We start from the raw sequence: 25,573 nt of genomic DNA, 5'->3' as shown, positions 1-25,573 counted from the left end.
GCTGCAGGCCCTCCTCAGTGTCTACCACTCCGCTCTGACTTAGGCTCCTCCTTAATTGATGATCAATTATTCCAATTATTTCTCTTGGTACCCCTGTCTCCCTTGCTAGAAGTCAAGCTCCCTGTCAACAGCGACTTTTGTCTGTTTTGTACCATGTTTTATCGATAGGATCTAAACTATGCCAAGCAGATGCTTGACATCTGCTGTGTGAATGAAGCATGGACCAGCTACCTGAATGAATAAAAGAATGAGGGAATGAATGAGTGAATATTAGGGTCTGTGGTTCCCTGCTTCTATTCTCTGATGCTACTCAGAGGCTGGGTCCCTGACGTGCTGTCTGCAAGAGCATGGGATGTTTCTCAGTGGAAGCTGCCTGTGCAGACAGGAAGCTCAGGTCAGCAAACAAAGGGGCTGCCAGAGGTGGTGAGGAGCTCACCACCCAGGCCCCTAATGAATCTCTTCCCATTGATTTTTGGAGTCGCCTTTGAAGGGATGGGACGGCCAAGGAAGCTCGAATGTCCGTGCCTCAGCACTCCTGGGGTTTTATTGCTTCTCCCAGGACACAGCTTTGACGGGGTGGGGGGGTGGCGGCGGCTTCCGGACAGCCCCCCAGTTGGATCTGACGTGAGTTCCCTGCAGTTGGAAAAGCAATTTCCCTTCCTGCTGTAGCTGTTGGTCTCTCTGCCCGCCTGGCTGGGCGACACACCTCCTTATCTGGGCTGGGGTGGCCAACTTCACTTCTGATGCTCCCCAGACAAAGGCTTGCACACGCACCAGGAGGGTGCTGTCCTCCATTCTGGAGGAAGAAATGGAGCTCAGATGGGGGAAGGATTTCAGTCTGGACACTCTGACTCAAGGCTGGGGCGGGTGGGGGCCGGCAAGGCTGAATCAGGCTGCCCCAACAACCACTTGACCCCAGGGTGCCCGGCAACCTGCACAGCCTGTTACATGCAGCGCCTTTCCCTACAGAGCCTCTGCTCGCGTGTTTGGAACCACCAACTCATTTAGCACTGGAGAAGAGAGCCTAGTCTTAATTTTCAGATGAGGAAACTGAGGCTCAGAGAGGGACCGGGGCTTCCTCCAGTCACACAGCCAGTTAAGTGGTAGAGACAAGACTAGATCCAGGGCTTCTGGCTTATTCCAGAGTCCCAAGCCATCTCTCCCAGTGTTGTGTTTCCATCAGCGGTAATGTCAAGGGTGTGTTCTGCAAACTGTGAAGTCCTAGACACATGAGGAGTTACCATTCTAAAGGGCTCTTGGCCATTCACTGTCTCTTTCTATGAGCTGGGATTCAGATGGGGAGGGCCTGCCCCACTCTATTCTTCCCCCTGCTCACAGGGAGGTTGGGGGCCAGACCCTGGACCTTTATCCTTTCCTCATCCACAGTGTGGGGGGGGGGGGGCGGGGTCACATGCACCAGGAAGATAGATGGGGGCATCAAAAGAAGATAGGCTTGGGCTCAAAAGAAGGAAGGAGTTCCTGACAGGTTGCCCATGTTGGCAGTGAGCACCTTGTCATTCAAGGTGACTAAGTTGAGGATGGAGAGTTGCAGAGGGGATTCCCGCAATGGTAGGCTTATGGTTTCTGAGGCCCTCTTGGTTCTGGGGTGCTGTGATAGGTAAGAAGAGAGGAGAGTGCTTGAGAAGCATGCCCAAGCACCTCAGTGCATCTTGGGCAGCAGTACAGCAGTTTTATGAACTTCCTAAGCCCATTAAATCTCACCAGGAACCCTGCGTCCTCTGGTGCTCTGCCCACCCGCCTCTCCTGACAGTCCTGTGGGAGAGAACAGCAGCCCCCCACCAAGTGCCTGCTCCTCTCCAGCCCCATGCTTTCTGCTCAGGCAGCCCAGAGGATCCAGTGACCTCCCTCACTCCTGCACTGTGGTCCCAGGTGTCCCCCACCCCCGGGGTCTCTGGACGTGAGCAGACAGGCCACAGAGGAATGTCTGGGGAAGATCCAAAGTGGCCGCCAGGGCAAGGCAAGGAGTGGGAGGCCTGATGTTGAAATCAGGATCCACAGAGCTGAGCTCAGCAGGTGGGAACAGCACACCCCTCAGCCCAGAAGCCAAGTCCCACACTGAGACAGATGCTGCCTGGGAGAGAGGCTTGGGGGTTTGCTCTGTGACCAAGGGCAGGTCACGATGTCTCTGGGCCACAGCTTCTCCACCCAGTAAAGATATCTAGTGCAAATGTAGGACATTTCTTTGCTGCTGGGGGCACTTGTCTCCTCAGTTCTGACTGGGAAGGCTTCAAGAAGTGGCACTATTGATCCCGCCACTGATTTCCTGTAAAGGATGGAGCAGGCCAAGCAAGATGCTTACGATATACAGTTGGCCCTCCATAACCATGCTTGAATCTGTGGATTCAAGCAATCGTGGATCAAAAATATTTTGAAAAAAATTTTTTTCAACAAGTTCCAAAAGGTAAAACTTGAACTCACCACATGTTGCCAACTATTAACATAGCATTTACATTGCATTTATAACGGTTTACTTAGCTTTTGCATTGTACTAGGGCTTGAAGAAAGCTGAGCGCCAAAGAGTTGATGCTTTTGAACTGTGGTGTTGGAGAAGACTCTTGAGAGTCCCTTGGACTGCAAGGAGATCCAACCAGTCCATTCTAAAAGAGATCAGTCCTGGGTGTTCATTGGAAGGACTGATGCTGAAACTGAAACTCCAATACTTTGGCCATCTCATGCGAAGAGCTGACTCATTGGAAAAGACCCTGATGCTGGGGGGGATTGGGGGCAGGAGGAGAAGGGGACGACAGAGGATGAGATGGCTGGATGGCATCACTGACTCGATGGGCGTGAGTTTGAGTAAACTCCGGGAGTTGGTGATGTCAGGGAGGCCTGGTGTGCTGCGATGCATGGGGTCGCAAATAGTCAGACACGACTGAGCGACTGAACTGAACTGAGGCTTTATAAGTAATCTAGAGATAATTCCAAGTAAATATAAGCACATCAGTTTTGGTAGACTGTGAGTTCCATGAGGACAGAAATTTTGTGTTTTGATCACTACTGAATCCCTAGTGGCTCATACTTGACACATACTTGGCACATAGTAGGTGCTTAACAAGTATTTGTTGAATAATGATTATTCATCAAGTTATTATCCCAGGCAAGTTAAATTTCAGCTATTCTTTAATTTCTTTTTAATTTTCTGCATGCTATAATTGTTCTGCGAGGAGTTTGTATTATTTTTGCTATGAGAAATAAACACCCCCATACAACCACTCTCATTTTAGAATTAAGTGAATTCAAAGTTAAGACTTTCCCCACCCTGAAAAGCACTGTGCATCATCTTCAGAAGCAATAACTCACGAGGCAATGATAAAACAACTGTGCGTGCGTGCTCAGTCGTGTCTGACTCTTTTGCGACACCACAGACTGCAGCCCGCCGGGCATCTCTGTCCACGGGATTCACCAGGCAAGAATACCAGATTGGGTTGTCATTTCCTTCTCCAAAGGATCTTTCTGACCCAGGGATCCAACCAGTCTCTCCTGCATTGGCAGGCGGATTCTTTTACCACTGAGCCACCATGTCACCAAATGAGCTTCCCAGGGCCAACCTGTAGGCAGGCAGGGCAGGGATATCTGAAAAGTCCCCATCCATCCCTTTCTTTCTGCATATATCACAATTTCACCTCAGTAGTCTCTTGACTGGGAGAACAGCCTCCAGCCTGTTTTTCCTGCCTCTGGTCCAGGTCCCTCTTCTACCCTGGGCGTTCTCAAAAGCAAATGTGATCACATCACTTTCTGTCTAAAACCTTCCCTGGCTCCCCAGTGCTGTCAGGATCAAGTTCAAATTTGAGTTCCTTAGATTGGCACTCAAGGCCCTTATGCATGGTCTCTGAGAGCACTCGTGTGCTAGCCTCAACCAGGGTTGCTCCTGTCTGGATGCCTCAAAGACATTTGCAAACCCTGGTTCACCCAACTTTACTGGAGGTGTGTTCCCCCTCTGAATTCATACGCCAATCAAAGTGTTGAATAGTGGCTGGGTACCAGTATGTAGCTGGGAGGAGAAATTGCCACAAATCCAAGGGTGGCAGGGAATCTTAATCTTGAGGTTGGGGGGGGGGGGGGTTGTCCAGGGGGAGAGGAGCCAGGACCCCTGTGATGAATTTGAGGTGTGGGACAAGCCATGGGCCCTCAGCTTGGGTTGGGGCTGTCGAGGAGGAAAACAATCAGCCCTGAGGTTTGGGCTAAGCAGCTGTGCCTCTTCCCTGCCTCAGTTCCCCATCTGGGGTGCAGGCAGTGGTTCGAGACACATGGTAGGAAAGCACAACTCTGGGAGTAGGACTCCTGCGGTTCCCTCCCCCACCCCAGCAAAGGGAGCCCAAGCCCCCCTTGGGCCTCAGACAGACCTGGGAGTGTGGTGTGTAATTGAATTTGGCCTAATTACCTAATTGTGCGGAGGAACAACCAGTACCGACAGAAGCCTCAAGTGTTGGGTGTGATTGGAAGCCAGGAGCCAAGAGGCAGCCTCCAGGTTCCCTAGGCATTTAGGGGAGCAGTGCTAGCACCCGCACCATCATCTCCTTTAAGTTCTCAGTTGCCTGGAACCCTGGGAAGCAGGGGGCAATGATTCTCATTCTACGGGTGAGGAAACTGAGGCTCAGAGAGAAGCATCTTGCACAAAGTCAGAAGAAGCAGAGAGAACAGTTGAAGCCACATTCCTTCTGCACCTGGGGCCTTTGCAGATGCTGTTTCCTCTACCTGAAATGCCTTTCTCTGTCCTTCTCTTTGGGCAGACTTTCTCCAGGGAGCCTTTCTGTGAGGATCATTTCCTTGAGAAAGCTTTCTCTAAGCTCCTCATCATTGGAGGGCGTTTATCCCAAGTTTGTCCTATCAAGCCCTGAGCTCCTAGAAGGTAAGGATTGCACTGGGCTCGCTCATGCTATCCAGGCATTCAGCATAGGTCTGGGACACAGGGGTGCTCAACATCTGTTTCCTGAATGAATGGATGAATGACCTCTAAATTCAGGGTTTTTTTCTAGATGCGGTCTATTGGTTTCCTGCCATCATTGGCCTGGGCCTTGGGGGTGGAGGGCCTCATCTGCAAGGAGTATTGCACCTGGGGCTATGACCAGGGTCCCGCAGAATCACAGGGAAGGACAGAGGAGCCACTCTGTGGGGCCCTGAGCTGGGAGCTTCAGATATGACATCCCACCACTGGGAGATGGGAGGTGAAGGGACCGGTCCAGGGTTGCCCAGCCTGCAAGCAGCTAGAACGGGAAGCTAGGATTGCCTGAGTCTAGGACCTGGTCTTACCACCCCTCACCACGCTCTTATCAAATGACAGGCTGAATGAATAAGGCTCCCTGACAGAGGGACATGTAATTTAATCCAAAGAAAATCATGTGAAGAGTGGAATTTCAGGTCTTGTGAAACAAGGCAGGAGAGAGATTATTAGATCCCTCCACAAAGGCAGCTGCCCAGTGAGCTAATTCACGTGCAGCCCTACTCCCCAGATTCATCCAGGCTTCCATTCGTCCAGGCTCGGCGTTGTCAAGCCTCCCTCCTTTTTCTATAGGGCGGTCTGACCTGGTACCCAGTGTGCAGGAGCGGAACTGCCTGGGTCTAATTCTAGCCCTGCCACTTGCTAATTGTGTGGCCTTGAGCAGGTAATTAACCTGTGTCTCGGTTTCTTCTCAATATTTTTATAAAGATGAAAGGAGAGGAAGTCTGTGCAGTATTTTGCCTAGCGTCTGGAGCATGGCAAGAACTCAATAAAACTTCACTTCTTAATTGATTCATAGTAGTAGTAAAATAATGGTAGTATTAGAAGCAATAGGCTAGTGTGAGTAATAGCAATGGCAGTAACAGAAACTGTCCTGGGAGTAACAGTGCAACTACTAGTAACGGGAAGGATATCAGCGGTAAGTTCTGTATCAGGCTGGGGCTTCCCCGGTGGCTTATTGGTAAAGAATCCGCCTGACAATGCAGGAGATGTGGGTTCAATTCCTCTGTTGGGAAGGTCTGTTGGAGAAGGGAATGGCAACCCACTCCAGTATTCTTCCCTGGGAAATCCCATGGACAGAGGAGCATGGTGGGCTACAGTCCATGGGCTTGCAAAAGAGTCAGACTGACTGAACAACAACAACTGTATCAGGCGGGTCGTACCCCTGGAACAATACTACAGATACTTACTATTTACTTACTTACTTACTATTTATCCTTATTATACACACACTACTCCAAAAGGGCACAGTCCTCCTGCTTCCCCTTTCCTCTCCAGGACACAGTATCTTCCCTCCATGACCCAGCTTTCTTCCTCTCACGGCTGATTTTTGGGGAGAGGGTACTCTCCGCCCACCTGTCTTACCTCAGTTACTGGGCTATGGCAAAGGGATACTGAGTCCTCACTATGCCCAAGGCACAGCTTCCGCCACATCATCTATCTAATTCTCAACACCCCAGACACCACAGACAACTGGGAGGGAGATATGGTTATCATCCCCTGTTCCCTGATACTACTCCTAAGGCTCAGAGAGGTTATGTCAGTTACCTGAAGTCACACAGCTTGAAAGCAGGGAACAGGATACAAACCCAGGGTGGCCTGCCTCCATGGCTGGACATGCCACATGGGTGACTTCTACCCTTCAGAGGTCCTGTTGCCCCACTCCACCCCATCCAGGTGCTCCTCACTGTCGGCCCTCCCCTGCTGACATGGTATGAGGTCTCTTTCTGTAGTCAATGATGATGACACAGTGCCACAGACTCCACAGACAGACCCTTCCTCCTAGCAATCATTAATCCATGTGTCCCCACTTGGTCCAGAATGATTTAAGTTCCAAGCCTCCACTGGCCACCTGAGAGCCAGCCCTCAGGCACAGCTAGACTGGCCAGCACTGGGTCTTAAATAGGAGATGCTTGACAACGTTAAAGCCTCAGGAGATTTGTCATGGAATTGGAAGCCCTGGCAGTTGTGGGTATGCGTTTCTCCTGGCCTCAGGTGGCCCCCTGAGCCTTGGCTGCCCATTGGTGGTGCTGGGCTCTCTGATCCCCCAGAGTCACCCTGTATTTCCTGATGCCATCGCTATTGGTATCACCTCCTGCCTCTGCGGACATGTGGCTCTTCCAAGCTGAGGAAGCCCCTTCTGCACAAGGAGGAGGCCTGGGACCTGAACTCTGAAGTCTAGCCTTGGCCAGACTAGGGCATCAGCGCTTGGGAGGGAACAGACCCCATGGAAGGGACCGCCTCCCTGCTCTCTGTCCTCTCCCTCTAGAGGGGCGGTGCCCTTCTCCTCTGTCGTTTTTCTCCCCTCACAGTTCTCTCTCCATTCGGGGTGAGAGGAAAGAACCAGACGCAGAAGCCCTGTCCCAGGGGGTAGGCTAGCCTCTCCCCAGAGATGCTGAGGCGCGCCTCACAGTCACACACCGGGCGGGCGCCTCGCCGCTCTTGCCAGCACTCGGCTTCCCCATGGAGCTCGATGGCAACCAATTTCCCGCCGTCTGTGCCTGGGGAGGGCGAGCTCCCGTTTTCTCTCTTCCCGGCCCCGTCTGCACAGACGCGGGCCCTTCGCACACACGCGGGCCCCTTGCCTCCCGGCCTCCCGGCAGACGCTTAATTGGGCGGCAGTGATTCTAAACATCTGGGCGGCACATCTGAGAGTGGGCTCGGGACCACACGGAGCCTGGAGGAAATGGGAAAACATGCAATTATGTCACTTCCTCGGCTGAGGGTACTCAGGAGGGGGACAGCGCCAGACAGCAGCAGGCATTTATTTCTGGGGGTGCGGCCCAGGGCTGGGCGGGGGTGGACTGGGCGGTGCCCCCGAGGACAGTGAACCTGAGGACCGAGCAAGACGCTGCAGGTGACACCTCGGCAGAGCTGAGCTGCAGCCAGCAGTACCAGTGGTGCATGGAGCTGTGGTCCCAAGGGGAAAGGAAAGACAAAGGAAATGAAGGCGAGAGGAAAGGAGAGGGGACGACGGAGAGGGAGAGAGAAGAAAAGAGAGGGAGGGAAGGGGGAAGGAGAGAGGGAGGGGGCGTGAAGTTGGGGGGGGGGGCATGGGTAGAGGGAGAGATCAGAAGAGAAAGAGCCAGAAGGACAGAGATGGAAGATTATTTTTTTGTGTTCAGCACAGAGAGGGAGGTTGCATGCTTCCAGGTGACGGAGCTGCTCCTGACCACCCACCAGGAGAGCAGGGGTCCCCCCGCCACTGCCCTGAGAGGATGCATGGTGGATGCAGACCCAGTTCTGATCTCAGCTCGCCTACTCCCCAGCTGTGGGAACCTAGGCGTGGACTTCACTTTTCTGAGCCTCAGTGTTCCCCATCTGGAAAAGGGGACAGAGCTCTCCCTCATGGGCTGTTGGAAAAGTCAAGGCTCTCACTTGTGTGAAGTGATGGCAGAGCCCGGGGTGTCCCTGAACTGTTCCTGGTTTTTCTAGCAGCTCTGGGTTGGGAGAGCTTGCTGCTGGAAGTGGCCGGCCCCAGGGGGTTCTGCACACCACCCCACCTCCCCTTCAGCTTCTCCCTTGGCTGATGTGCGTCTGTTGACATTGTGTTTTTCTTAAGCTGTTTCCCGGTCTATGAGCTTCTCACGGATATAGACAATCTCTAAGGTTACCTGAGTGCCAATCATGAAGTCTGCATATAATAGTTGCCCATGCACGTCTGTGGAAGGGGTGAATTAGTTTATCCTTTGCACCCAAGTTTCTGCTGTTATTATAATTATGTGCCTGTTTCAAAGACAGGCTCCTAATTTTTCCCGCTAGTAATTCCTGTTTCCTGCCAGAGACAATAGTGGCTTTTCATCCCAAACAGGTGAGACTAGGTCTTTTGGAATTCCCTACAGGAGTCCAGCCCCAGGCAGCGTTTTCCACCTGGCCAGCCTCAACAAGCCAGAAAATGTGCGGAGGAATATAATGAAGCATCTGTTAATAGCTCTTCAAGGAAAGTCATTGGCTAGAGTTCCCAAGCTCTGGAGTCTTTTTCTCTGTGGACCAGGAATAGCAAGGGCAGGCAATGACTGAGGCAGCGATGATTCCTTCCAGCCACCTGCCTGGCCACCACCCTGTCCCCAGTGAGAGGAATTACCGCCTTGCAGAGCTTCCACAGCAAAGCACAAACACCTGGTTGTCTGGGCAGCACCTTGCCAGGGTGACGTGATCCAGATGGTCCCTTGAGAGGCAGCTGGGTTGCCAAGGAAACAGAATTGCTGCCGCTCCAGCCAGGAGACCCGGATTCTAGATCTTTTGGACCCCAAGCTTAGAAAAGTGAAGTGATTTGCATAAACTCACATAGCAAGTAGGTTTTAGAGACTGTACTGTAAGGCAGGACTTAATAATCAAAACGGTTATGTATGAAGCCCTTCTGAGATGCCAGCTTGAGTTAAGTACTTTGTACTTATTGCTTTGTGAGAGGCTGGGAGTTACAGCTGGGGTCACATGTGGCATGGAAGTGATGGAGCTGAGCTGAGCCCAGGTCAGCCTGATCCTTAAACCTGAGCTTGGACCGCTGTCCCACACTGCCCCGCCTGTGGTTTCTAGATCTTTTTCTCTGCTTGTCCTGAGACCAGCGCTGTTCCAGCGGCTGGCTGGACCTGACTCAAGGGCCACTGAGAGTGTGGAGGCCAGGCTGGGAACCTGCAGGCCAAGACTACAGTTTCCAGGGCCTGTTTCCTCCTAAGCCCTTGCTCTGCTGTGCGTGTGACTTGGGTAGCTTATGAGGGGTAAGAGGATGGGGGTCTGTTGACCAGGGTCTTTCTATCTGCCCCTGCTTGCCAGATGGCCCCTGGGGACAGACCAAGCATTACACTCACAATGAGCCTGATCCATGAGAGAGAAGGTACAATAACCATGGAGGAACAGAAGAAGGAGCGAGGCTTGGAGTTGGGGCAGGTTGGTCTACATCATCACCCTGATTCTCTTGCTTTTTTTCATCTTTTCTTTAGTCTCAACCGTCCAAATATCTATCCGGTGAGTGCCATCTGTCCATTCATTCCTCGCCTTGTTACACAAAAGGATTTGGGCAAGTGAATAAATTTCTTTGTTCATCTGTTTTCCGATCTATAAAATGAGTTGGTTCATCATGAGAATCAGTGCTGATGTTTATAAAATACCCAGCAAAGAGCCTGGCATGAAATAAGAGCTCTATAAGTGGTAGTAGTAGTAGTGAAAATGTTAGTCGTTCAGTCATGTCTGACTCTTTGTGACTCCATGGACTGTAGCCCTTCAGGCTCCCCTGTCCGTGGAATTCTCTAGGCAAGAATACTGGAGTGGGTAGCCAGCCATTCCCTTCTCCAGGGGATCTTCCTGACCAAGGGATCGAACCTAGATTTCCTGTATTGCAGGTGGGTTCTTTACCATCTGAGCCACTAGGGAAACGGTACTTTATTTTTTAATTTGAAACTTATTTTTTCTGGGGCCATGCCGCACAGCATATAGGATCTTAGTTCCCTGATCAGGGATTGAACCCTTATTCCCTGCAGTGGAAATGCCAAGTCCTAACCATTGGGCCATTAAATGGTCCTTTAAATGTCACTTTCTCTCTTGAAAGAATTTTGAGAAAGGTTGCTGGGAGATTTGGAGAGACAGAGGCCCTCAAACCTCCCAGGCCAAGGCTGCTGGTCCTATCTAGGCCGCCTCAGCCAGTTCTCTACTCTCCACTCAGCAGGCTGTCTGCCTCCCTGACTGGGGCCCAGCCTCCTCTTCTGGGGAAAAAGAAGATGATGTCTTAACCCCATGTGATCCTCTGTTGTCTTGGAGACAGCTGTGGGCTTCTGGTCTTGGAGCCTCAGGAAGGGGCCATTTCCTGAACTGAGTTAATAGGATCCCATTCACCTACCTGGGTTTCCCTGGTGGTTCAGTGGTAAAGAATCTGCCTTCAGTGGAGGAGATGAGGGTCAAGAAGATCCCCTGGAGAAGGAAATGGCAACCCACTCCAGAGTGCTTGCCTGGGAAATCACATGGGACAGAGGAGCCTGGCGGGGTACAGGCTATAGGGTCGCAAAAGAGTGGGACATGACTTAGTGACTAAACAACACCATATATCTACCAACTTGGAGGTGGGTGTGGTTGGCATTGACTTTGGCCCTATCTAAGTAGAGGTTCCATATTTTCCAGACCCGAAACTACAACACAGGGTCAGGCACAGGGTTTTAGGCTACCTCCAGGTATGTGAGGCATCCTAAGAAAGTCTGAATGCCAACGCATTGGAATAAGATTGCTAACATGTATACAGCACTTGGAACTTTCCCGATGGCTGAGCGGTAAAGAATACCTGCAATGCAGGAGACGTGGGTTCGATCCCTGGGCTGGGAAAGTCCTCTGGAGAAGGAAATGGCAACCCGCTCCAATATTCTTGCCTGAAAAATCCCATGGACAGGAGCCTGGCAGGCTACAGTCCATGGGGTCGCAAAGAGTCCGACCTGACTGAGCACACACAGTATATGCCAGGCCTCATTCTCAGCACTATACATATACATATACTATACACAAACTCTCCTAATACCTATGATGTAGGTATTATTAGTATCCCCTTTTATCGAATGAGGCAAGCTTGGCCCAGAGAGGTTAAGTGACTTTTTCAAGGTCACACAGCTGGTGAGTGGAGATCCGGGTGGTTTTCACAACCAGACATGCTATAGCAGAGTCCGTGCTTTTAACTACTATTCCATTCATGAAAGAGCTGAATAGTTTCTGGAGATAAAAACATTTGAAATTGGGGCCAACCAGGAAACCGTGATAATAAACACTTGACACGTACTGAATGTTTACTGTGTGCCAGGCTCTCTGCTCCTCACCATCCACGAGACCGTGAGTACTGAATGAACTCAAAGATGCGAAGGTGTTTAACCCACCAACAAGGACAAATCATTGTCAAATACTTAATATTTCCACCTGCACATAGTTCAGGTGATCTTGACAAGCTCTCCTGAGTCATTACCCTGTCTTTCCCAGCATTTCATTTCACCCTGCACATAGAGAGGAGACAGCAGCTGATGACTTCAGGGCTAGGTATTCTTGTTTGAGTTACAATTCTGACCTTAGTCAAATTGCTCAATCTTCCTAAACCCCAGTTTCCTCATCTGTAAAATGGGGGCAGAGATGGGTCTGGGATCATTGTGGATGTTGCATTCAGTGCCTGGTGCTGGGAAAACACTGAGAAGATATTTGCTATTATCGTGATTGAAAGGGGCTATAAATCAGATTCTTTTCCTAAGCCAGCTGCCTTGCCCTGGACTCTGTAAGTCTAAATAGGCAAGGCTGATGATACCTGCACTGCTGTTAATTCCTGTCCGTCTGTCTAACTCAGAAGGTATTTACAAGGCCGTGGCTTGCAATGCATGCCTTAAAAGTTCCATAACTACCTCGCCCACTTTCTGCCAAGTCCCTGCTCCATTTCACTCTCACACCCTTGAATCCCCTGAAATCCTTCCTCTGGGGGTGAGAAAGCTAAGCTCCATCTTAAAACCAAAGCTCTGGCTTCCTTAATCCTCTTACCTGGCTCTTTCCTCTGCAGAATTAATTGCTGCCCACGGCTTTATTAACTTCTAGGGCAGCCATGGCATATTCAGGGCACCCTGGGGTGGGGTGGTGGAGACTGTTTTGGCAGGACCTCTGTCTCAGATGCACCTTTGGTCCGGAAGGTGGTGATCCCTTGGTGCCTGAAGGGCGATAATCCTGTGGTTCTGCATCTCCCCAGAGACCATGTACCTCCTTGGGGACACCAGCAGAGAAGCAGAGATAGCCACAGCTCTGGCTCCACTTCTGCCCCCTCTGAGACCACCTCCCTACCCCTCAGAGCCTCAGTCTCCTCCTCTTTAAATGGGAATAAGCCTGCTTTGGGCTTCCCTGGTGGCTCAGACGGTTAAGAATCTGCGCCTGCAATGCGGGAGACCTGGGTTTGAGCCCTGGGTCAGGGAGATCCCCTGGAGAAGGAAATGGCAACCCATTCCATTATTCTTGCCTGGAGAATCCCACGGACAGAGGAGCCTGGCAGGCTACAGACCATGGGGTCGCAAAGAGTTGGATGTGACTGAGCGACAAACACTTTCACTTTTCACTTTCGAGCCTGTCTCGGGGACCTCACGGGGCTGGACAAGGAAGGTCGTGTAAGGGACTGTGTCTGTATGTAGGATAACTGTCACTTCTCACCCTCAGAAAGAGAGCATTGATTTCAAACCCCGAGAGCAGGGACTGTGTGTGGTGCATTTATATGTGTGTGTAGCCCCCGTGCTTGGCACGGAGTGGGCCTGGCACAGGATGGCTTATCGTTCCTTGCCCTGGACATTTCTGTTGAGTATTTTTTGAGAGGCATTCCCACGCCCTTGACCTCATCACTGTTCCTGTAGCCATGAAGATAGAGACATGGTCTGGATGCACGAGACTGTGGAAGAAATGGATGCGGAAGGTGGGGGAGCATGGCCTGCCCAGGGGAGGCGGAGGTGGAAGGTGGCCCCCAGACCCCCACGGCCTTGTCCAGGGGCTGTCTTCTTTGTCTGGAGCACCCTGAAGTGTGGACTGGGGAGGCAGCCCCTGAGGTGGCTTACGATGATCGTGGGACCGGCTGAGAAAACCACTGCTACAGCAGCTCTCTTCCCGTGTTGGAGATGTTGCTAGCTCAGGGAGGAAAGCATCAGTTTCCTGAATCCCAGGTTCTGGTTTTAACTGGCAGAGAGCTGGCCCAGACTCTACCATGGGGCAGGCACCTGGAGCTACACCTGGACGCAAGGTCCACTGTCTACTGTCTTTACTTTGACAGTTAGCGTCTAACTGTGGCCAGGGAGGCTGGTTTGCCAGATAAGGTGGCAATAGAGAGAAGAAAGTTTTCTTTTCGAATTCCCATCTTGAAGTCAAAATAAGTAAGTAACCACCTGAAGCATACAGAGTATGAGTGGGACTAGAATACAGCAGGGTAAGATTCATCTCGGATGAGATGTAGGTCATGGAAACGGGGCTCGTGACTCATCGCTGGCGTTGTGGATGCCTCACCACGCGCCCTCGGGTGACCATGGGCACTGTGGCTGTGCTGGGCATCTCTGCCAAGGCATGTATTGGAGGGTACATCCACCTGCCCCGACCCCAAGGAGACCCTGGCCAGTAACAGATGCCAGATGGTGGATAAAAACCTCCTCATCCTGGCCTCTTAGGCTGACTGAGGGATGCGTTCTACTCCATCTCCAGGAGCTCCCCACACCAGGTATGGCACTTTACATCACACTTTTTCAACCACAGCGTTCCCTTCCCCATCTCATTTCTCTGCTTCTCTACAGGTGTTTTCTGGGCTCTTCCTAAATAAATCGCTTGCACTGGAAAGTTCATGGTGGGGTCTACACCTGGGGGAACCCAGACTCAGACACACATCATGTGACTGAGGCGCCTCCAGCAGTCTTTCCTTCCCCCATTGCGTCACAGACCCCCGTCCCCATCACGTGGTCCAATCCTGAGCATGGTGTCCCAGCTGGGGTTCTGGACTGGAGCGGTGAGGATCCAAGTGAGACAAGTAGTTCCCTCTTGAGAGGGCTCTGCATGATCTGCTGGGGTCCCAGCCCCTAGGCAGCCCTGCTGTGAGCTGATGCCCTCATCCCCTGACCCTCTCTCCTTCTGGACAGGCCTGGAAACCAGATCTCTAGCAGCTGTATCCTAGCACACCCTGGCTCTGTGGGGAGCCAGCGATGAGCTAATCCTGAGAAGAGACAGAGGCAGGAAGAGTAGCCTCCCCTACAAGCAGGGGCCTGCCCCCGGGGCCCTCGGGGAACCAGAGAGGGCCATGCTGGGGAAACTGCTGAGCCAGCCTAGAGTCCAGGGTGCTCTCCCCTTCCCCCCCACCGCCAACTCCAGCCAAACTCCAGAGAAACGGCTTCTGCTAACGACAGAATCCTTGCTCCCTGCAGAAAATATGGGAAACAAAGTTGACGACCTCCCCCTATCCAGATAGATTCCTGATTTCTAGGTTAACATTTTGGTATATTCCCTTTTTCTGTTTCCTGTGCCTAACCAAATGTATATTTTGTTTCTGCACCTAGCTGAGGTCTTACTGAGCATGACATTTTGTTACCTTTGAAAAAGATTAATATTATGTCATAAGCATTTCCGTACATACAGTAATCATTCTTAAGGGACCTCTCTTTTCAAGGCTGCAGAGTGGCCACTGAAATACTCAGTTCCCTTTTCCCCGGGCCGTGAAGCTATTTCCAAATCTGCCCTCTCTCATTCTTCTGTGGCACTGCCCCCTCCTCCTTCACTCCGGTCACCCCAGGGACCATCACACACCCCTCCCCCAATTCCTCAGCCTGGGAACGCTGCGTCCACAAACCCTCGGTCACGTGGGCTCCTCCCCACTGTCTTTTTCCCCAAGAGCAGAGTGAGGCCACCGGATCCCAGGCCTCAGCCCTCAGGGAGCCGGGGAAGGGGAGGGATCCCAGGGCCACCAGCCCAGGACGACCTATCCCCCCTGCTCATTCAGGGTTACGCAGAAGGGGCACACCTCCCCTGGAGGTGTTACCCTCCCCTGGAGGGTTACTCAGAAGGGGGACACTGCTCCATCTGGAGGTCCTGCTTCCAGCCCTGGAGTTCAGATAACTGCTCTGTCTCTTCCCTGTTAGAGCCTCAGTTTCCTCCTCTACAAAATGGGTGTGCTGATAAGAGGCCCCCGCGGCCTCTCCCACAGCAGTGACCCGACGGAAGACGAGTGATAAACAGGTTCTGTCCTTTAAACAGAGTTGACTGCAAGTCGGTTCCCAGGGGCCCGGTGATGAAATCCAGAGCCCTTTCCTGAGCAGGACCTGACCTGGAGTGCAGAGGCGGCTGAGCAGGAGGAAGGAAGCCAAGTCCCTCCCCCACAGCCCAGCTCTGCTGAGCTCAGATGTGGGGGTGGGGGCTGGTGTCCAGGAGGAAGTCTGTCCCTGGCCTTGACGAGGCGCCCAGGCGGGCAGCCTGGCATTTCAAGGGCAAGGACCCGCCTGCCCGCTGTCTCTGGGGGCAGCCAGCAAGCGTTAACAAATCCCCTGCAATTTGCACCCACCAATCCCGCCTGCTCGCTGGGCGGCTGCGAGCCGTTTTTCACGCAGTGCTGCGCACAGCTTTGTCTTAGACAGATCTGGCAGGGTGTCCCTGAATGGGGCCATTTGTCCTCTCTGGTGCTGGTGACGGGAAGGCAGCTGCGTGCTCCGGGGTGGGCAGAGGCAGAGCGGGTGGACAGAGGCCACGGGGGAGGCGTGAAGGTACAGATAGGAGCTGGGATGCCAAGAGAGGCCAGGAATGTGACCACTGCTTGGGGATCTGAGAGTTCCACCCCCCTACCCCCATCCCATTCAGTCAGGTGGGAGCAAGAAGGAATGTCTTCAACGACAGAGGAAAATGGTTTACGACCAGCTTTCTGCTTAAAGAGTCCTGGGTGGAAGTGGTGAAATGATCTGGCTGGCCTCTGAAGCCTGTGTCCCATCCCAGCTGTCCAACGGGGGTGGGACACTTGCCATTGGCCCCATCCAGGGCTGGGGTCTGTCTCTGAGCTGCAGAACCCCTGGGATTGAGGGTTTCCAGGAGTCCCAAGCTTCTCCTGAGCCTCTCCTGAGTGGATCACAGGCCACAGACCGGGAGGGGCAGGGCTGGGGCCCCATCGCATTCCTGATTCTTCCCCTCCCAGGCTGGCCGGGGGGCCCAGGGCCGGCCTCAGCCCCCTCCCGCAGTCTGCTGGCCGTCCCTCTGGGGGCTGTCAGGGCACCGGAGAAACCAGATCAGGCAGATGTTTGTCGACACAGAGCAAGTGATCCACTTTGCTTGGGTTACCACTCCTGGGCCCGGGGCTCAGGCTGCAGTGCTGGGATGTGAGGGTGTGTGTAGGACAGAGGTAAGAAACACACAGGTCCACAGGGCCCAGCAGGTTTCCAAATTCAGGAAATGCTTGGGGTGTGAGACATGGAGGAAGCTCAGCACCTTTTCCAGGGGTCAGCCCCCACCCAGTCCGTGGCAGGTTGGAAGCCAAGGTTCCCATTCAAAGGAAGCCAGGCATTTGACTGGACAGTACAGTCTCACAAAGAGTGAATGCTGGCAACTAATATGCATTTTTAAAAACCTCTGAACAGTCGGATATCAGCCGTCTGCAGGTCACATCCAGCCCACAGGCGGGTGATTGACAACTCCCTCTGCTTGTCCCTTAGAAGTCTGGCCTCCTCTTCCTGGGAGATTTCGGAGGCTGCCTTCTCCAGTTCTGACTTCTCTCCTGAGTTCTCTGGTCGCTGCTCCAAATGCCTGCTGGCCGCCTCTCCCAGGATGTCCCTGGGATACCCCGGCACCCCCAGACCTGCTGCTCTCTCCACATCTTCCATTCTGCCAGCAGCCTCATGCCTCTCACCTCTCAGGCAGGAGCCCAGGGAGGCAGGAGGGGTATGAGGACGGGCAGTGGGCACCCGAGGCTTTTGTCTGGGCTCCGTCCCGCCTTGCTGTGACCTGGGGCACATCCCTCTTTCTCTAGGCCTTGGGCTCCCCATCCCGTGGGTCTGACATTCCCTATTCTATTATTTTAACACGCCGCTGGGCTGCTCAAAGGGGTCAGCTCAGGGGACTGAGTCATTCAAGGACAATGGCAGAGGCACATGGAGGGCTCTTGGGAGCCTTGGACATGGCGACTGCCTGGAGCTCGGTGCCCACATAGCCAGCAGGCGTGGGCCTCCTGGAGCCAGGGAGGTTGCCATTTCAGCACTGCCTGCCAAACTGCTGAGAGCTGGCACGCAGAGACCTGGGGAGCAGGGTAGGCCTGCTGTGGTCAGGGAGGGGGAGCAAGGGGAGGTGCAAGGCAGGTGACCTTCTGGATTGAGGCAGAGGGGGGCCCTTGGCCCCCAGGGACCTTCCCAAGTAGGAGGACGCGGCCGCGTGTGCGCGTGTGCGCGTGTGCGAGAGCACAGGCTAAAGGCTGCACCAGAACAAAGAGCTGGGGGCTGGGCATCGGAGGGGCCCACGTGGAGACGCCTGACTTGGCGGTTTGCTGCAGTGTCTGCTCTGCGCTCACGCTCCGTCTCTGTCTCTCTCTCTCTCTCTCACACACACACACACACAGACATGCACGCACCACACAGCACTGCCCCCAGGCCTGAGCTCGTGCTCCGGAGCCCACACACCCAGCGCACCGCCATCTCTCCTGACAAAGCACCGCTCTGCTCCTCGCCGCATGAGCTCATCCCACCGGCCCTCTGGCCCCAGCTTGGCCTCCTGACAAGAGAGACAGACAGGGAGAGGGAGCGGGAGAGGGGTGGGGGAGGCGGGGGGGACACGCACACACAGACACACACACACTTTCACCACCACACACACACGTGCACACACAGGCACACACGCTCACCACCACACATACACACGCATACCTACACATTCACCACTACCACACACATACATGCACGCACACACATCACAACACAGGGAGAAAGTCAGAGGCAGTAGGGAATGGAAGGAAAGACAGGGACAGACACACAGCATCAGAGACCCTCAGAGAGAAAGGAGAGGGAGACACTGGGAGTGAGTGAGGCAGAGCGGGAACCCAGATGGAGACAGGAAGACGGGCAGGCAGAGAGGCTGCAGCAGCTCCAGGGACAGAGCATGTTCTAGAACTGCAGAGGGCTGGCTGGGAGAGGCCCAGTTGTAGCCTGTGTGTTCACTGCACACACAACCCTGACACCCTGAGGACCTTCCCAGCTGTACCCAGAGTGGGGGTTAGGCAGGTCATGCACCCACCCACAGAGCCCCAGGGACAGAGAGCGGTGGGAAGAAGCTTTGCTGGGGTGGAAGGGGCCTTAGAGAGGTCGGGAACCACGCAGGGAAAAGACAGCAGAGAAGGATGGCCGGAAGTAACACTGCCTCAGCACCCACTATGCACCAGGTATTGGCTGCATCCCTTGCTCCCATGACTGGGGAAGCTCAGTTAGTCCTCTGGGCAGCCTGTGGGATGGGCATATGATCCTCCTTACAGATGGGGCCACAGCTCCAGGAGGTGGGCAATGTGGTAAAGATGGGGGTCATTGCTGGAGCTGCTTCTGAAATTTGGGGTCGCTACCCTGTTCTCCATGATCTCCACCCCTCTCCTGGTCTGGCCTGTCCCCTGCAGACCCTTTATCCCACCAAAGAAATCAGCAGCTGGAGCTTTCCCCATCAGACTGGCACCCTGCCTTCCCAGAAGATGGGACAAGCAGGGGCATGGCTGGGACCCTGAGAGCTGCGAGGCCCATACTTCTCGAGGGGGTGCTGGCGGCCTGTGAGAGGTGGTTAGCCATAGCTCTTGGTGCTGACCAGGGTTTGACTCTTGGTAAGTGAATTTATGTGACAGCTAAGGCACAGGTCCTGCTGGGCCTTGGTGTACTCAGCTATGGAATGGGTATACTGAGAACTCACCTTAGGGGCCCAGAGCCTGTCATGTGACTAGATTGACATATTTATGGGAAAGGGCTTTATAGACTATACACCTTGGGGTTACAGATGGGTAAGGAACAAAGCTCTTGTCTCAGGAGCAGAAGGGATGTTGGAAATACCACTGAGAGACAGGCAGGGCCACGCTAGAGAGACTTGAGGGAAGCGAAGCGCTATCTCAAATGGAAGAGCTTCTCAGATCCTGGTCCAGGGGGACAGAGGCCTCCTAAATTTATGTCCCCAACCAGCTTCAGAGTCAGCTGCGATGCAGGGGGCAGAGCTTTAGGCCTGAGTTAGGAGGCCACAACTTCAAGTCCCAGCCCTATAACTTACGAGCTGTGTAACAGCAGGCAAGACCTCTCTGAGCTTCAGATTCCTCCTCTGTAAATGTAGACCATACCCAGTATCTCCTAGAGGTGGGCACTGAGGCAAAATAAGGGAGAGCCCCCAGAATGTACTAGCAGGGTGATGAGAGACCCTTGAGGGAGGGGCAACACGGTGGCCTACGGAGCAGCTGGGCTTTCTGGAGCAGCCCATCCTCCTATTTTTCTTCCCAAATCCTGTCTCTGTTTTGCTTTTGCATATCCCCTGGAGTCATCCCTTTGTCTCCACTCTACTCCACAGGAAGTGGAACCTTCCTGGCCCAGCCACCATCATCCGCACCCTGACACCCCAGCAGTCTGCCATCTGGTTCCTTCCATCCACACCGGCCTCCCCTGTGCAATCTGTTCTTTGAAAAGCTGGAGCCATCTTTGCAAAATGAAAATGTAGCCATGTTCCCTTTAGTCTTAGGACAACCATCAAGACAGGCCCTGTGTGTTTAATTGCCTCTACTTCTGCCTCTGGGCTGTGGAACCACTGGCCTTCTTTCAATTCTGCCAAAAAGCCAAGCTGGCTTCTACCTCAGGGCCTTTGCATAAGCCTGGTTGCTCCCTTTGCCTGGATAGCTCTTCCTCCTTTTCTTACCTGCTCGACTTTGACTTGACTTTCAGGTCCCGGGAAGACTTCCCTACTTCCAAATTGTCTCATAGCATCCCGGAGACTGTTCCTTCAGGGCACTTATCACAGTTTGAATTTACATGCGTGCGCACACATACAGAACTGTGATTTTTTTTGCATGTCTTTTTTTTTTTCTTTTAATTGAAGTTTTGGGCTTCCCTGGTAGCTCAGTTGGTAAAGAGCGGGTCGGGAAGATCCCCTTGAGAGCGGATAGGCTACCCACTTCAGTATTCTTGGGCTCCCCCGGTGGCTCAGACAGTAAAGAATCCTCCTGCAATGCGGGAGACCTGGGTTCGATCCCTGGGTCGGGGAGATCCTCTGGAGGAGGGCATGGCGACCCACTCCAGGATTCTTGCCTGGAGACTCCCCATGGACAGAGGAGCCTGGTGGGCTACCGTCCATGGGGTCTCAAAGAGTCGGATATGACTGAGCGACTCAGCACAGCCCATAGCTGATTTACAATGCGGTGTTAGTTTCTAGTGTACAACAAACTGCTGTGATTATTTGACCCCATGGTTTTCTCTCCCTCTAGACCAGGCATCAGGAAACCCTCCTGTCACTTACTTTTATAAATAAGATTTTCTTGGAACTAGCCACACTTATTTGTTTACATATTGTCTACAGTTGTTTTTGTGCTCTGCCTGCAAGGCCTAAACTGTTTACGATTTGGTCCTTTACAGAGAAAGTTTGCTGATTTCTGCTCTGGACAGTATGTTTCCCTAGCAGAGACCACATCTGTTTTATTCCTCAGCACAACCCAGCCCCAGTCAGGCGCCTGCAAAGAGCCGGTGTTCAAGAGCAATACGGATGTATATGCTTCTTGGATAAGTAGCAATTTTTCCCTTGTCAAGATTGTATTGACTTAAGTTATTATTAAAACTGCAGATTTCATCAGGAACAGACATCACTTACAAGATTCCAAGACTGTTGTCTGGCAAGCAGTTCAATACACTAGTGACATTCCCAACACAGGCTGGCGCGTCAGGGATCACAGAGCAGCTATTGGCTAACGAGAGCTTCACCCCCTCTTATAAGTGACCCCCCATCCACGTGCACGGACCATCATAAACACAACAGAGTAAAGCACAAACCCTTGTTCAAGAGACTGTGGGCTGTGCAGACTGACGAAAACCTATTATGAGATGTTCTTTAAACACTTGCATTATGCTGTTTCTACAAATACTCCAAAGGACTGACGGACGAATTCAGAGAAAACGTCTGTTTTATTGTTATACAGAGGAAATAACTGACTTTTGTTCTTTTTCAGTGAATTGTTCAGACTCGATAAAGAGTGTTAACCACATCTAGACACTGCTCGGCACTGACCCCAGCATGGTAGCTCTCATTGTCACTCCTGCCTTTCTGAGGAGATAAACTGAGGCTCAGAGGTCACATACTGAGCAAGTGACAAGGCTGGGTGCTCCAGGTCTGTTCGAATAAAAACTTACACAGCATCCCCTGCTTTTAAGCAAGGTAATGAAGATGGAGGGGCAGGTAAAGCTTCACCCTTGGTGTGCTTAAAGCCCTTGCAGAGAGAATGCTGCCAGGCACCTTCTGTGGCCGCTGTTTACTAAGGGGTCAGAGGTCCCACGTGATGATGGAGTTGCAATGGAGAATACTACATAGAGCAAACTTTTAGGACTCTGAAAGTACTGATTCATTTTTATTTAAAAAATTTTTTTTGGATTGAATACAGCAGAGCCTCAGGGTCAAGGGTGCTGACTCTGGAGTATAGGCCTGGATTTAAATCTCAGCTCTGCCACTTCCTAGCTGTGTGACCTGGGAAATCTCTCCAGCTTCTCTGAGCCTCAGTTTCCTGGGCTGTAAAAGGGGGATGATCATAGGACTAACACCAAAGGGTCACTGTGGTGCTGGAATAAGATGATGAGCATCTCCCTTTAGCCCACCGCAGGGGGGTGTGGTGTGCCCTGGACCCCCTGCTGGCCCTGAGACGAGGGAGAGGCCCTACCTGTGGGCCAGCAAGTGAGCTGCTGCCCCTTGGAGGCTCACACCACACCTGAACGAACCGAGGCACCAGCCGACAGGGGTGGGATAGCCCTGGGTTCAAGCCCACTGCCCAGCCTGCCCCCCGATGAGACCGTGGAGGCCCCAGCCGTCACCTACCGGCAGACTTGGGAGTGAACTTGTCTCGGTTCGCAGCGCACACAGCCAGCAGTCGGTAGCCGAGGTCCAGGTCGAATCCTTGCTGAGCCGCCACCCGGCTGACCACCTGCCAGCAAGATGGGGGAGAAGTGGGGTGACTCACTGTCCACACCAGGCCTCTGAATCCAGAGTCACGGATGCGCCCATTTCACAGGCGAGGCGGGAAGACTACGGCAGGTCCTCAACACGCGGCAGAACTGGGACTCCAAGTGTCTCATCAGTCACTCAGCAAACACTGGTAAGCACCTCTCCCATGCCAGGTCCTGGGATTCCAGGCTTTGCCCTCAAGGGTGGGCCTGACCCCAAAGCCCAGTACCTGCTCTTTCAAGGGCCCAAATTTGGCCTCATTCTAGAAGTTGGCAGGTGATGCTGGACCACCATGTTTAGCATGGCCCAAGGCCAGAGTCTCTCCTCCCTTCAAACTCCATCGCCCCAAATCGCCAATCCCCAGGAAGTCTCCTATGCCCACCACCTCGCCCCCATCCCTCACTGAGCCCCAGCACCCACCACCACAGGATACTGGCTACTCTCACTTCTCCAAGAACAGTCCCCACCCAGCAGCATCATCCTCTCCTGAGTCAGCCTACAACTGGAGAGAAGCACGGAAGTAGGACTCACCACCTCCCTGGAGCTCCAACTTGGAGATGCCCACATGGACTACTAAGAATTCCCCAGAGTGCACGCCTGGGGATCGCCAGCTCTGTGCCAAGTGCCCTGCAGCGTCTCAGACCCTAGTCCCCAAACTGCAGGGCCATCACGCTCAGCCTGGGGTCTGTCGCCAGCGCCAAGCACTGGCCCCCTGCCATGGGAGACACCTGTAAAAGCAGGGGCTGTGCATTTGGACCGGAGGTCCCACCTGTCTCCCCATGAACCTCGGAAGCATGTGCTGGGATGGGGAGAGGCAAGGGGCTGGGAGCGCTGTCAGTCCCGAGGGGTCCATGCAGTGAGGGACAGGGTGCTCGGGATGGCTCACGGATGGCTCCGCAGGCTCACACCCGCCCACTCCCAGGTGTCCCACCAGCCAGATCAACTCCCTCCTGCCCGCCTTCCTCATTAACAGCCGCCAAATTAGGTTTCCTTATTAAGAAAGAAGGACCTTGGAAAATGGAGTCGTTTAAGGAAGCAGCTGGGGCGGCTATGGCTGACTGGGAAAGGAGGGCTCCTAGATGGGGGGCTCACTCTGTTGAGAAAGGAAAGGATCCATCACTGAGCCCCTAGAGACCACCTGCTCCAGAGGCGTTCTGAGGCCCCCAGAGGGTCTAGGCTGCCATGGGGTTTGGCCCAGTCCCTGCAGCCATTTTAAGTGTACCCCATTATAGGCTTTAAGGGCTTCCCTGGTAGCTCAGCTGATAAAGAACCCACCTGCAATGCAGATCCTGGTTCGATTCCTGGGTCAGGAAGTCCCCTGGGATAGGCTACCCACTCCAGTATTCTTGGGCTTCCCTTGTGGCTCAGACAGTTAAGAATCTGTCTATAAAACGGGAGATCTGGGTTTGATCCCTGGGTTAGGAAGGTCCCCTGGAGAAGGATATGGCTACTCACTCCAGTGTTCTTGCCTGGAGAATTCCATGGACAGAGCAGCCTGGTGGGCTACAGTCCATGGGGTCACAAAGAGTCAGACATGACTGAGCGACTTTCACTTCACGTCATAGGCTTTCTATTTTAGGGGTTCATCAGAAGAACTTTAGAGCTACAAAGGGTGGGAAAACCACTTGTCTTGGCCAACCCTCTCATTTAAAAACTACGGACACTTGAGGCCCAGAGACAGAGAGTGTCCGTGGTGCACCAGGAAGGAGCCAGTGGATCCCTCCTTCCAGGACCAGCATGATCTCCTGACCCTGCCTCCCCGCCTCCATCTCCAGGGAGCTCTCTGAGCAGGGAGGAAAAAGGACTTTCTCAGGTTAGAATGTTTGCTCAGCTTCTCTGCTGCACACAGAAGCCCCTGGCGCAGTAATCTTCTGTCTCCCCAGGCCTCTTTCCCACGGGATCTATCTGCCCCTGCACTGCGGTTCTTATGCAACTCCCACCCGGCTCCCCACCCCCATCTGCCACACACGCACCAAGTTCCAGAGTCTCTGAGCCACCTCAGGGCCAGTTATTCCTCACTGTTAGTCTCACTGTCCAGGCAGAAAAAAATAGGGCCCCTAATCCTTTTTTTTTTGGAAATATATATATATATTTTGATATGGACCATCCTGTAACCCCTGAACTGGAAGGTGAAGTCTTTTTAAAAAAATAATCAATTAATAAATTAAATTTTGATTGTGCCGGGTCTCTGATGCTATGTGGGCTTTCTCTAGTTGTGGTGGGGGGCGGGGCTCCCCTCTGATTGTGGTGCGTGGGCTTCTAATTGCAGTGGTTTCTCTTGTTGCAGAGCACGGGCTCTAGGCGCATGGGGTTCAGTAACTGCAGCACGGGGGTCCAGTATTTGTGGTGCCCTGGCTTAGTTGCCCCATGGCATGTGGGATCCTCCTGGACCAGGGAACGAACCTGTGTCCTCTGCAATTGGCAGACAGACTCTTAACCACTGGATCACAGGGAAGTCCCTGGAAGGTGACGTCTTAACCACTGGACTGCCAGGGAAGGCCCCAAGATGGCTAATTCTCTCTGGCCTGTTGAGTATTCCAGTTCCAGAGACAGACACTGTAGAGCAGGGAGAAGGGTCACTTCAGCTCAGATGTTGACTACAGAGCCCTCATTGGTAGGACAGCCTTGGGGTGGAGGCAAGTGAGCACAGGCAGTTTGTTTGGACTAGTGCATCAGTAAGGCCGCTGCTTGTGGGCTCTGCTGACACCCTGGTGCAATGAGAATGCTGGCTTCCATGAACGAGGGCTAAGTAAGTGCTTTGTAAGCAGTGAGGTGCCAAATTCTCACAATAGTTCTGTGGGGGTGGTATGACCTGTCTCTGTTTTACAGATGAGGAGTCTGAGGGTGAGAGAGCTAGGATGCTATGCCAGGCAGTCAGGCTGCAAAGCCTGGGCCCTTTCCACAAGAGGACTTCTTTTTCAACCTGCAAAGGGTTAAGGCCATCACTCCCCATCTGCACGGAGAACCCTCAGGCTCTGG

General features: G+C 53.1%; 1 protein-coding gene across 4 annotated transcripts in view; it reads right to left on the bottom strand.

The window, feature by feature from the left end:
- Positions 1-25,573, bottom strand: part of ZMIZ1 (zinc finger MIZ-type containing 1) — a 191,507-nt gene that overhangs the window by 75,260 nt on the left and 90,674 nt on the right. For all 4 annotated transcript variants that reach the window (XM_061161918.1, XM_061161920.1, XM_061161917.1 and 1 more), the window contains one exon: positions 22,469-22,574. In XM_061161918.1, the coding sequence (XP_061017901.1) occupies positions 22,469-22,574 (106 nt within the window). The remainder of the gene's footprint in view (positions 1-22,468; positions 22,575-25,573) is intronic.

The sequence above is a fragment of the Dama dama genome, chromosome 15, assembly GCF_033118175.1.
Source record: "Dama dama isolate Ldn47 chromosome 15, ASM3311817v1, whole genome shotgun sequence".
Taxonomy (NCBI): Eukaryota; Metazoa; Chordata; class Mammalia; order Artiodactyla; family Cervidae; genus Dama; species Dama dama.
This window is presented reverse-complemented; position numbering and strand designations above follow the sequence as displayed.